General features: G+C 39.5%; 2 protein-coding genes across 4 annotated transcripts in view; one reads left to right on the forward strand and one right to left on the reverse strand.

Annotated features, from left to right (window-relative positions):
* atf6 (activating transcription factor 6) overlaps nucleotides 1–670 on the reverse strand; it is a 31144-nt gene extending 30474 nt beyond the window's left edge. The window contains exon 1 of the mRNA XM_068318689.1: nucleotides 476–670. Coding sequence (XP_068174790.1) covers nucleotides 476–575 — 100 coding nt within the window. The 5' untranslated portion in view covers nucleotides 576–670. The remainder of the gene's footprint in view (nucleotides 1–475) is intronic.
* A 7203-nt stretch (nucleotides 671–7873) lies between these two features.
* Nucleotides 7874–14077, forward strand: part of rxrgb (retinoid X receptor, gamma b) — a 27556-nt gene continuing 21352 nt past the window's right edge. Inside the window, exon 1 of one of the 3 annotated variants that reach the window (XM_068319026.1) lies at nucleotides 7874–8054. In XM_068319026.1, the coding sequence (XP_068175127.1) occupies nucleotides 8024–8054 (31 nt within the window). In that variant the 5' untranslated portion in view covers nucleotides 7874–8023. Of the gene's footprint in view, nucleotides 8055–12208 lie in introns of those variants that run through there. The other 2 variants (XM_068319023.1, XM_068319024.1) reach the window with 2 other exon arrangements.

Raw genomic sequence — 14077 nt, forward strand, 5'->3', positions numbered from 1 at the left:
TTCCAGTTATCACTCAGCATGAAGTATAAGCACAATAAAGACATGAGATCAAAACAATACAAAACATAGTGGCATAAAAGTAGTGGAGAGTGAACGAAGGATAGACTTTCTATATGATTAACACAACAAAGACCGTGGATGATCTATTACTGAAAAAATTATTTCAATTTAAGACAATTCACCGTGTACTCTCCAGCAGTACGTTTCCCATTATTGGCAGAACATCGAAGCTCAGTGTTACGTCATGTCCAGCTAGCTGGCGCTAACTACGTTAGCTTTAAATGGATGAAAACACGTTTCAGATTCTGTCAGCCGCATACAAGACAAATACACACACTAGCGTTGTTATTAACGGTATTTACGGACACCTTCGTTACATACAAATATTAACTTTACTATGTACGGTAGCTATAGAGTTATTTCAGTTGACTTTCCGTGAGACTTCAAGAGAAAAGCACAGTTGACCGATGCTTACCCCACTCTCCTCCCTGGTCGATGGAGATAATTCCCGTCTCACTGTCCATCACGGGATCGTGTAGGTAATGTTCGATGTGTAATGGTAAGTCGGATGACATCCTCTTTTGAATTCATTAGTGTATTGTCTGAGAGAAGAGAGCGGTGTTGTACCAGTGGCCCATAAGGCTGTTCCTCAGGCTGTTTGGTCTGACACTTCCTGGTCAGACGGCAGATACACGTATGAGTTTATTCAAAACTACGGGTACCGCCGAGGGACCAGAATGCGAAGGAACAGGATTGTAAGTACGAGTTCCTCTAAGTGACGATGTCTAAGCAGGCCTCTTGGTGGCGCCATAGTACTGCATGTGTTGTTGCAACTTCAACGCGCTTCTGAGTTACTACAGCTGAAAATAAGAACAGAATCAACTACTGCAGACGGTTCCTACATTTAAGTAAGAAAATAGTTCTGTACATGCATATGTAAAACTCAAAAAAGTCAACAAAATGCCTATGAATATAAGAAATTTTCCAAAGAAATTTGCAATTCGCGGTCTAATGACAAATGTCACAAGGACAACAGAATAGCATTGATAAATTATATTGATATTATAAGCCTTGGGAGGAGGTGAAAGGGTTGCAATGAGTTTCTGAAGTTCGTAATGACCTTGACCTGCTGTCCACAAATAACAAAAACTGAGTGATGATGAAATATTACCTTTCTATGTTTAGTGATGTCCTGTTTGTAGATTGTTGTTGCTCATATTACTCAAATTTCCTCTGGTGCATCCCACATATGGTGAACAATACTCATGCAAAATTTTATTTATATAGTGCCAAATCTTAACAAATGCTATCTGACAACAATTGCTAAAAGAACAGGCCAAGACCATCCTGTTTTTATTTTCTAGAGATCCCCCATAGGCAACTCTGGGCTGCAGTGGTGATTAAAAAGGGAGCTTTAACTGCTATAGTTCAGGCTGTTGAGACAGCTCCTCGGTGGGTATAGAAAATATGAATAAATTAACATACACATACATAATATTTCCCCAATTTATTTTAGTTTCTTGATGTTAGTCAGCCTGTTTAAAATAGTTTTGCAGCTTAGTGTTTTTTCAGTATCTCAGCTTCCTAAATTCTGAAAGGAAAGATGGTTCAGAGGATAGTGATGGCTAGCGATGCTTCCATAAGGTGCTGATGTGACAATTTTGCTGTAACTTACAGTATACTTGAGAGTCATGACAGATAGTATAAGCTTCAGACTTTGAGCTCCTTTAAAACTATACTGAGCCTTTGGCAAGGATAAGACCTGTAAATTAAAGTCACGCATCATAAACTTGGCTCACTGAGTAAATAAGAGGATAAAACCTAATGATGCTGCACTATAACTTACTAAATAAAAGACAGAGAGAAAACAATAGTGCGTGGACATTAATCTAAAAGCAAACCAGAAAAAAATATAAAAATCTACGAGGAAAACTTGTATAATATATTTAGTGACTCCATAACAGCTTTGTCAAATCATGAAAGAATAACATCTGACAAAAACCATGCACTACAAAATATGCTAGTCTGAAAGTAATGGGTTCTTGCCAATCTCTATTTCTGGGACTTTCCCAATCAGTTTCAACTAATCTTTTTAAAATCTGTCATTAATAAATCCTGCAAGTTCAGTGGAGGTGCAATCCTCATAACAACCGATCTTAAGTCTCTGTTTCATAAATAAATTGATGTTTTGGTTTTAAAATAGTACAGGCATGTTGGTAAGTGACATAGTGTGCTAAAAGTCAGTAATCTCACATGGGCATTTCAGGTCATAGAGAGATTAGCCTGAGGTTGTCCAGCTGATTCCTTCTTGTATTGGTTCAGCTACATTCTGACAGAACAAACCCCCAGCTTGTCTCAACTTATTAGAACAAGGTGAAGACTGATGTAGAGGTAAGCCATCTGCCTGGAGTCTAGGCTCCACCTATAACGTCAAACCTAATCAACAAATGTAAGCAATTTTATGGCAGGAATCACTGGTATGTATTGTATGTTGCCTATGCACTCTTTATTTGTACTTTGTTAGTGTTGCTAGGTAACTTGCTGAAGTTAAATGATACCTTAGACTACAAAGTCAGACAGAGTGTCTTGAAGAAATACCCGTCAGTCCGGCTCTATTGCGTGTCCATATGACAACGTAATCTGCGTCTGTTTGAAGTGATTTAGTGATGGCATGGACAGCGTCTTTGGTCTGTGAACAGTTCAGAGATTATTTTTATTGATTCTGTCTGAGCTCATCAGATCAAGACAGCAGGGGCAGCCTTAATGGGTTAACTTAAGAATGTTGGCAAAACATTTTCATTAATTGTGTTGGTGGACTTTGGTGACATTATTGTTGTTGTTTAGGTTGCTAAAAATAAAATTATAAATAAATAAAGTCAATGAAATCTGACATCTTATGCACAGAGTCACTAATATGACCGGTTTGTTGTACGAATTATTTAGCATTTAGGTGAAATTTACTCAAAAATTTGTACAGAGCAGAGTTATATAATATGACAATATGAAAAGGAAATAATAAACAGGAAGCATATATTTTACAAATATATCAAAGAACCTTATGTGTTACTATTTTAGGTTTTTTAAAACTACATTACCCATTTGTACATACTCACGGGATTGTTGTTCAATGATCCGCTTTTACATCACGTTGAACAAATCCAAAATTCAAGCATTTACAGTTTTTTTCAGTCGCTAACAAGCGTTTGTCCACACAGCAGTCACATTTTCAAAACTCTTAACACAATTATCACAGCATCGGTCTTTTGTGGCCATGCCAGTCCCACATTTAATGTTGCTTTCACACAATATGCAATCAGTGAACATATTTTCACAATGCTTTCATTTTCTTAACAGGCAAGCTATACCTCCCAACAAAAATTATGGATTCTTTTTTTATTCTTTACGAATGTTAACACACAACATCCAGTATAAAAACCTCTGCTTCTGCAATGATATCAGTTCAAAAATAACATATTGCAGCTGATAAACAAACAATTGATTTAATATTTTTCTTATTTTATATACTCAATTAATCCTGAAAGGGAAATTAGCAGCATACTCTAGTGTTAGTAATTCATACGTGCATATATTAGTGTGTACTAATATATGCACGTATTAGTGTGTACTAATATACGCCCTGAACACACACTCACACACACAGGGGTCCAGTACGCATGTCGGGGGGGGGGGGGGCGGTAGAGTGGCGGGCAGCTCCTTTATGGTGCGCCCAAATGAGCAACAGCAACTTGTAAAGAGGATGACGCCTTGCTCAATGGCGTGTCAGCAGTGCTCTGGAGGTGAGCTGACACCTCCCACTGTCAGCTCACAATCCGGGTATCTTTGGGTGGAAGCGGGAATCGAACCGCAAATCTTGGAACATTGGACGACCTGCTCTACCGCTGAGTCACTGCCCCCCCATTGACACACAGCTGATCATTACCAAGAGTGGATCCGGCGTACCAAGCGGTTCTATCCCAGGTGCATCGCCTTGGATGATATCAGAGATCGTAGAGATTAGAGACAGTAATTTTGTGTTTTTTAACGTATGACCCCCCCCCCCCCACACACACACACACACACACACTTTTTTCCGGGCTTTTTGCCGTTGTTGTTGTTGTTGTTTTTCTGTTCAGAATGCTCTTGTGTGTTTCCTGGCTATTTTGTTCACTGTAAGCTTTTTCTGTTCTATCATATTGTGAACAGTATTTTTACTGTACCTCCTGTAATAAACTGTAAAGGAAAAAAACTGATTTGCTCGTTACTGGAATGCTTTTGAATGTGAACATTACATGTGGACATACAGTTCCCAACCAAGATATTTTATGTACATTTTGCAGGCAAATACCAGTAAAACTGAAGCATTAAAGTCTATGTAATTTTTCAAATGTCAACGATACCCAGTATTTTGAAACCTGGTGTACTTTGATTGACTGCATGTTCCTTATGAAAGTGAAAAGAAGAATTATTCTTTGACATAATAATTTCATATATATATCCAGTATTTTGGTAAAGTGTGTGCACAGAAAAAGATGTATTCTATTTTGAAATGAAGAGTTAGTATTTATTTAACAAAATGTGTTTTTGAGAAGAAAATTAACCATTTGGTCAAATGTGCTTTCTTGGTGAGTCTGTGTTAAGAGTTTTGAAAATGTGACTGCTGTTTGGACAAACGCTTTTTAGCGACTGACAAAAACTGTAATCAGACTTATAACAGTTATGCTATTTGCTTCTTGTTATGTGGCACTGCAATGGTTGATGGATAAAAGCAAAATGAAGCAAGATAAAGAAGGACTCACCTAAGGTTTGTTAAAGATGTTTCACCTCTCATCCAATGGGCTTGCTTCTTCAGTTCTGATTTACTTTGACCTGATAAAGTAAGACAAGATAAATTAGAAAACTCCCATCCACAAGAATTCAAGTATCGTACATACATATCAGGTTCTACTTACAGATTCACTTCTGCAGACAGCAAATATTTATGTTCAGAACTGATTGCAGAAAATGCATCGACAGCAGTCTCTCTTTTGAACGTTGATAATGAACAGCAGTTATGTCATGACAAGTTGTACTCTACTAATTAATGGATAATTTATCATAAAACGTATTCATCATATTTATTGCCACATCAGTGGTTTTGACTTCACTTCTGAAAAATGTTGTTTGTGTCTGTAATTTTTATAAATAGCTATTTTGGGGAATACATTTTTTCTAAATGACTCCAAAAAAAAGTCAAGACCTCACACGGACACACTGTTATCAGAGACAATGTCCACAGACAAGAAGGCCTATGCAGGAAATCAAATAAAGTGAACGTAATCAGGCAAAAAAGTTGAGAAATAAAAAGGGACTTGTTATTTTGGTGACATGTGGATTTTAACAAGTTTTCACCAAACAACTAAATAATATTACTTTGTTGGAGACATTTTAGTTTTGTCTTGTTAATTACTAATCTCTTTTCAATCTGATGACATATACAATATCTGTAAGATAATTTCTGCATAGAAACTGAAACAACTCATCAGGGATAATATGGGTAAAAAAAAAAGTTAGCCTTTTCTAATTATAATTTTGCACTAGTATCTAAAAGCAAAAAATAGTTTCTTGTGGCCCTCTCATGTAGCCGTGCAAGGCAGCAGAATTTGAAGATGAAGGCCTTACCCGGCAGAGAGAAAAAGTGAGCAAAACGGAGGACGAGCTCCTTTTAAGCAAAGAGGAGGCCTTTTGTAAAGGCGAGTTTGAGCTACATTTCATCTTTTGTGTCCCAGATTGATGACCTGTGAGATGGATGATGTTCTGTAGTGCTGCGTGGCATTGTCTTACCCTGGCTAACACAAAGAGGGAGAACACTTATCATCTCAGGCTTATGTATAGAGCAGGGGGCAGGGTTTGTCACACTGCTGAAGCCTTTCAGTTGGGTGGGGGTCCCTCCTATAAAGCATGAAATATCCTAATGACAGTGGAGGCAGATGGAGAGAGCCATCTTCCATGACCACGAAGCCAGAACCTCCATCCTGAAGCCAGAGAAGAGCAGCTATTGAAATTAAGGGTGGAAATAAAAGGGTTGAAGACATGTGTGTGTGTGTGTGTGTGTGTGTGTGTGTGTGTGTGTGTGTGTGTGCGTGCGCGTGCGTGCGTGCGCGCGTGTGTGTGTGTTTGGATGCCTGTGTGTTTGTTCAGTTTGTAGGACTGCATGCAAATGCATCTGACTTTAAACAGTTTGGTCCTCTGAGCTGCGCTGCGATAGCAGGTGGCATAGGTTTGCAGAGCTTGGTTTGGGATTAAGCTGTAGAATCCTGTTTTGTGGAAATGGTGGTTTGAATACAAAGGGATTAGTGCAAAGGGCTGCTTCAGTGACTGTGAGTTGTACGTGAGTGTAGGAGAAGAGAAAGGGGGGGTGACGTTGATGGATGGATTAGATAGCCACAAAACAGAAAGCACTTTTGCTATAATTAGACACAAACAATAGAGCAGTAAAAATGTAAAATAGATTAAGTTTAGAATAAAAATTAGTTCAAAAAATGTCAGGGTCATATTGGAGCCGAAAAATTTCTGACTTTCTAACTCTATTTTCTGATAATATTAAATAAATAAACCAATAAACTATAATGGTAAAATGAATCAAATGACCAAGACACCATTCATGAAAATGGAAAAACACACAGGGTCCCCCCCAGTTCCCACGTCCCCTTCCTAATGCTCCAGAGAGGAAAAAAATCCCCACCAACATCATCTCAATGCCTTGAACCATGTGCCACCATTAGGAAACACAAAGCAGAGTCTGACAAATGGCCATTTTAATGTCCCTCTTTGACTTTAATGAATTTATACGTTATCTGGCCCTAATGGAGGCTGCCGGTGGAGGGGCTGGCGTGAGGCCATAACAAATGAAAAGCTCTGATTAGTGTAGAATGAACTGAGAAAAAAATGCCATTTATCTTGGTTAGCATCCTCCTGTGCTCTTTTATGGGCCACTGGAACAAGGACGTTGGAGCTGAGGATGCTTGTCCCATTAGCAGGGCGGCCCTGTGGCCCCCTGAGTGGTCAGTGGCCCTACGTTGACGGAGCGTCTGCCCGCTCCGCAGTTCAAGACTGTGAATGCCTCAGTTAGGTTTGACTCCTGAATAACCTTCTGAGGTACCAGGAGCTTCACCCCTACATGACCCCACACTCTGGAGAGGGGTGTGGGGGGACTCCCGGGGGGTACCCAGACAAGGACTCACACTATAGCAATAGGTAAACATTGGAGAGATCCCCTCTGAGAAAGACGGCAGGAGATTTAAAAACCGTTTTACATTAGAATTTTGAAGTTATTGGTGTAAAGATTTAAAGCATTATTCAGTTGGATGCGGGTTTTTTTTCTTTTCTCGAGTCACTTAAATAAATTTACAAGGATGATGTGGAGCTGGAAAAGTGGTGTTTTCTGTGAATTGAACAACAAGAATCTAGATTAAATGCGCTAAATATTGTGATAAACACTTTAAAATGTGCCTCCATAAAATATGGAATATGCGTGCTTGAATAGACACAAGATTATAACACTTTGTAGTTGTGGAATTTATTCTTGCTTAAATTAATTCCCATATTCTAGCACGTTTTGGTTTTTTTTGTTTGTTTAAGTTAAACCTTAATCATTACAGCTGCAGCCCTTTTAGTATTGAGGTAATTTTCTGATTATGTAAAACCTAATCGACAAACAGGACAGCCTGTACTCTGAGAGAACAACTGCATACATACAGTATGTATATGTTCGCCCTGCGGCATTTATTGTCTTTTATATCCCGGTTTTTATCACGGTAACATCGAAAGTGTAAGCTGTAGGATGTTGGCACTCGGTGACACCGTCGGGTCGGGATCGTGTTGAAGCTCGATACGGAGAGCTGCTGTCATTGGGAGAAGCCCCGTCCCCCCCTCGTTGGGCCCCCGTGTGGAGCCGCCTTGCAGAGTTGAGTCGGGCTGGGAGAGGAATGCGTTGGGATGCGGAGCAGCACCGACTGTGGGAAATCGACGCCGCAACACAAACATTATGGACAGTCATGATCCATATTTACACCTCAGTAAGTACCACTCCTCGATGCGTCTGGACTCGGCTCTAGCCGCGGTCTTCTACAGGAAGCTGTTGCGTTTTTCTGCGGACCAGGAGCGTGTTTCATGGCGTTTCGTTGGGCTGTGCGCCAGCGCGTCCGCGGGTTTTTAACAGGGAATCCGGTTTGTTTTGCTCCTCTTTTCTTCTCTGATAATCTTTTCGGCAATTCCGACAAATGAAAACGAAATGTGCCAATGCCAATGCTAGAGTCAGGTGATCGCGGTTGTGCCGGTCAGGCAAGGTCAGAGGTTGGCACTTTTATTGCGCTTATGTAATTTATGGCGCTTGTAGCGCGTCTCTTGCTAAACTGTTGAAGACAGAAACACAATTTATTGGTCTGGGATGGCCGTCAGATCCAAGGAGAAATGCATCAACGACTGGACGAATGGCGGATCTCTACTGTTAGATAAACTTGCCCTCTGGTAAAGAGCCCATGTGTGCGCAGTTGTCGGCGTGGAAGTCCCGGCGGAGTGTCAGCACGGAGAGATTTAAACTCAGAAAGTTGAACTCTGTTCCGACTTAATAGCTTAATGTCCTGGAAAAAGAGGATGGGTTGTTTCTTTTTTTTCTTTTCTTTTTTTTTTTTTTTTTTTTTTTACACATGATTAGGATTTCTGTGACAACATGAAATCCAGGGAAACAAGGACATGGATTGTGTTCATTGGGAAGTTTGCATCATGTGGAGTCACAAAGCTTTTAAGTGCAGACTCAATGTGCGTGTGTTAATGTGCGCTAAAAAACCTTCTCATCGTCATCGTCACACATTTTAATGCAGTAGTAAACATGTGATGGTTGTGTTTCCCCGAAACACACAGTCAAACCGCTGTGGTGGAAACACGCCGTGCCCTGAAACCAATGCCTTGTGTGTGTGTGTGTGTGTGTGTGTGTGTGTGCGTGTGCGTGTGCGTGTGCGTGTGTGCGAGGTATTATGAAGTGACAAACAAATAAGTGTTTGCAGAAGTCGGTATGTCACACACATCCCAGAAACATTTGGGTGGGAATGAGCGGGACATCTGGATGGGAGCACAGACATTGAAGCCCCCAGTGAACAGAGGTAGGAGAATCACCCCCCCCCCCTGCCCCCCTCCCGGTCTGTCCAGCTGTCAGTGTAGAGGTGTCTGTAACGTTTCCACTATGATCTGTAGACATTTTATGATCCTACAGTTGAACTGTTTCCCAGATAGACTTCAGTCTTTGATAAAGGCTCAATAGCTGCAATTGGAAACTTGAAAAAAAAAAACCCATAATGAGTAGCAGATGTTTACTGATCATTTAATAGAACTGTAGTCGAGGACATTTCTTATCCTCTCGCACATTGACATCGTAGTTTATAGTGAAGCCACGTAGTTTTTTAGAGAAAGAAACAGGCACCGTGGGATCAAAAAAAAATCAAGTAATTCTTGTTTTTCCATGAAGGTAGCTCATAAACGTCTTTATTCTATGCAATATTTTACCATAAACACTCCAATATTAAGATTTATATGAGAACAACATTACTGTGATTGTGGTGGCATATAAAGCAAGGTGAAGTACAAACAGTCTGGTGATTATGTGCAGATTGTTTCATGATCCACTCAGCTTTTCCCAGACATGTAATGCTTCAGCAGATTTAAGGAAGACCAGCCCAGTGGCTTTAAGAAGAATCAGCATTATTTTCCTCCTCTCAGCACTTCAGCATTTATTATTTTTCGTCATTGGATGTTGCATTAGACAAACTGACGACTACCCACTTACTGCTGTTGACGGTGAGAAAGAGATTCAGGGAAGTCATGGCAGAAAGAAGTGGAAGAGGAAGTGGAAAGGGAGTGAGAACGTGGATGAAGAGGCCATCCTCTTCGATTTTGAGCAGCCAACTGTTTCCAGGGGTCAGCGATTCACCTCACCGCACTTCACACACACACACACACACACAGCCACTCACTTCTCCATAAACCACACACATACCACCATGCTAACTTGCTATACGTGTAGCTTATTGTTTGAGTCAGTATGCCGGGTGAGGTCATGTGACTGAAAGAATGCAGGTGGGACTGTTTAACTGTGAAGTCTCTGCAGAATTAAACCTTCTCTGTAACGGCTGATCCCTTCACAAAGCATTCCCCCACCCTCTCCCAGAGACGTAAACAAGCCACACAGGTAGAGGGTGTGTCTCTGTGGAGGTGTTTGCTCAAGAATTCTGTAGTTTGAGACCTGAAATGCAAATACATGCATTGGTTCACAACAGAAACTAAATGTTTACTTCCAGACACTTTTGATTGAGTGTGTGTATTTATGTATTAGTGTAAGAGCGTCTGCTTATCCTGGCTGTGGTAGTGTGGGTGCTAATTGTGGGAACAGGATGAGGGAAAAGAGGGGGTGTAAGGAGGTCATTCTCTGGGCTAATTGTGAGTAATTAGTCATTAGTGAAGAAGGTCAAAGCCTTGATTTAATTCTTGCTTTAATCAAGCCGAAAACCTTGAAAGGCCCGGAGGCTGAAGCCTTATTAGGTTTTAGATGTATGTAGCTATTTCTCGGCTAATTATGCAGTAACAACATACATTTCAGATGAATGCACACAGAAACTCCTTATTTTTTTCATGCACTGTTAATCATGGATCCCAAGTCCCTCTGATCTAAAGCAGCTAATTCTTTCAGCGTTTGTGTTTGATAACTGAAAATTTCAAGGCGTTGCAGCTAAATATGTGGCTGTTTGTTTTTACATTAATTCTGTGATGACACAGCATCACCTTCTAACAGTGCATCATTGCAGAGTCAATGCTACAATTCTATCCTTCACGCACATGGAGTAATGGCTATTGGTGGTCTATGTTGAAAATCAAAAATATTTCCTGTTGGTTTTTTTTTTTTTGGAAGGAGTCTTCGTTGCCTATTAAAAACATGTGTTTAGACAGTGATTGAGGAAATATTCAGATCACGATATTATTCAAAGATAATTATGTTAGGCAGTATAAACTATAAATCTGTAGATTTAATTGCATTGTTTCATCAGAAGGAATGCCTTGTGGTGAATAATTCAGTCTTCACAAGTCAGTAAAAATGTCAAGATGTCACCTAATTTGATGAAATACAATGTTACAATGTCACAGTATTTTTTTTAAATATTGAAGTAGGTGCTCCAATAAATTTACATCAGAACTGTTCATCATATTAGAACCTTCAAATCCTTAAATCAGCTCAGAATTATTCTGCTCTATATGTAGCTGTCAATGTTGATTTATCCGCTGTTTTGCTTGTCAATTTAAGGCTCATAATAATTATAATCTAAGCACATATGAATATTATTATACTAGTTTCCAATAAATCATCCCCCAACAGACTTCCTTGCATCCATTACCTGAGTATTTGTGAGGTGGCTGTGAAGGGTCAGAATTCTCATTGATAGAAGAAGCTGTGATGATGTAATTCATCAAGAAGAAGTGCTGATGTGGAGGAAGCCATGCTGTTAACTGTGGTCTATGAAGTCTGATCAATTTTTTTGTATCTCTGTATCTGTAAGCTTCTAGAAAACTGAAAATATGATCTATGAGTCCAGCTTTGAGATGACGTAGTTTATATATGGTCATAAAGTTGAATAGAAATTTTTTTTTTTAGCTGTTCCAAAGGGTCTGTTCAAGAAGGCTGTTTGTTGGTTGTGTGTGTAGAAGCTGTCCTCACCAGCACCTTTCCATAGTTTGTTTAAGGCAGGGCTGTTTTACTTCTTACACGCTCACTATTCTGCATAAAATTAAGACGATGGAATATTGTTATTGTTCTGCCTATTTAAGCAAGCAACAGTGATGCATGGAGGGATCTCTGTTACAACACTATTGCTCAATCTCTGTGTTAAAAGTTGAAAAAAAAGACAATAAGCTCTGAAGACAGAAGTAGCATTTTTATAAATGACACCAAAACATGGCACCAAAATGTTTTCTGTTAATTTGAATTAGAAGCTGTGGGGAAAAGAAAAAAATAATGGAGGAAATTATGCTCAAAAAATGGATTAACATTTTGGCAAACATCACCATATTTTTAATTTAGCAGCTTTTTCTTTCCCTATAATTAGATTTTGCATTTTGGTTCATGTTTTCAGCATTGTAGACATCCTTTAATGCTGGAGCTGGATCGGTCTTTGTAAGCTTTTGTCAAAATCCATTAATTACATTACAGTAATTGTTTCAGACAAGCAAAGTGATCAATACAAATTCACAAACATACTTCATTACAGTACTTGAGGAGTACTTTGGAAACCTAACGAGTATCCTGCTATCCTGTTGCTTTGCAGCCAGTTAACATGCCTCACACATTACCTGTGTACCTGCAGCCAAAAAAATAAACACAAAATGCCAATGGCAAGTTTAAAATTTACAATGCACGGATTATGTGCTAAGGCTGTTAATCAGCACTCTGTAATATATCCATACTGGGAACAAATGGTAGCAACAGTTGCATCTAAGTTCATGAGGTCTCACCAAACCAGAGTTATTTTCGTGCACTTCTCCTGTCTGACATCCATAATCATAAGAGTGTATGCATTAATTTTACATACAAGAATATTTTGTAAATGAGAAAACCTAATTTTTTTCTATCTTCTGCGCTTTCCACATTTATTCCTCCATTCCCATTCGACTGATCCATGCATGCTGTATCATAATGTCATTTCTTTTGTTAAAAATCACTGCTGGCAAGGAGAAGAGGACATAAAGATATAATTATATCCTCTTGAGATCAGTTTAAAGGTGGAGACCAACTGATTTATATCTTCACTAATTCTCCGGAAAGCCTTTAAAACATTAAAACATTTCCTCTCAAGTAGCCTAGGTATGATGGCAAAATAGTGATAAGATTATTTGATGATTAGATGTGTAACCCGTCTTTAGCGCTGCCAGTCATCCGTCTTCCATATCTGCATAGTTGTAGGGTTAGACACACTTCTGTAAGTACTAATCATGGGTTCCAGGGCTAATTTGGTGTGTTAAATGTGGGCCGTGACACGACATTAAAACAAAATGGTTCAACATGCATGTAAGAAGGACTATTATTACACTCTCATCTTGTGTGATTCGATAGTCCGACTTGAAAATCAGAACAAGAGTCAGGGGTCGTTTCTCCTTCTCAGTGTTGCGTCCTCCTGTGTCCGGCTGCTGACTAGGTTACTGTCAGGGGTTCTGGTTACTGGTGGATTTCCTTCAAGCGCTGTCTGGACATTCGATCCAACCTCATGCAGGTGAATTGTACAAGCAATCTCTGATGAGTCATCTGAGTAAAATAGATACACACATGGACTGGAAGGCTTCTCAGCTTTTGCTGCTATTTTTCAGCGCAACTGTTTTTCAGAGTCTTGAAAGGAGGGACTGGATTAACGTTTGATCGGGTGCCAGGAGAAATTAAAAGGAGCAGCTGCAGACTAAAATCAGTGACATTTTCAAGTTTGATTACAAGAGTTATTTACTGGTAATGACATGACATGCCCTTGATCATGAATACACTATGTCTCTGTCTTTGCTGGACACACTTGGCTTCTGCATTTTCTTAATGGCTTATTGTACTTCTGTTTGTTTCACTGTGACCATTGTTTTACTGTTTTTTGAGCGCTTCTCTTAAGCTGATATCCTGAAACAGTCACCATTAGGCTGCATGGGTTTCTAAGTTTATTTAGGGTCCCTTAGGGTTGGTCGTGTATTGTTCCTCTCTGCCTTCAATGTATATTTTTGGCCTCTCTTTGGAACTTTGTTTTCACTTTGCTGTGTTTGTTTGACCATCCTCCAGCACTTAAAAAGACAATTTGTCACCTCCTGGAATGCTCTTACGCAATGTACACACAAGCAGCTCCACTTCACAACAGTCCTATAATCATGAATGCTTAAACAGCTATTTTTGGCCTTAAGGGAAATTAAATACCACAGTTTTGCAGGAAAAGGAAGAACATGTTTTACGTCCATTTCTTTTCACCTCTATCCTCAACATTTTTTTCAATACTGCCAACATATTAAACATAGAGTCTGTTAATAATATTCT

The sequence above is a fragment of the Antennarius striatus genome, chromosome 7 (genome assembly GCF_040054535.1).
Source record: "Antennarius striatus isolate MH-2024 chromosome 7, ASM4005453v1, whole genome shotgun sequence".
Lineage (NCBI taxonomy): Eukaryota > Metazoa > Chordata > Actinopteri > Lophiiformes > Antennariidae > Antennarius > Antennarius striatus.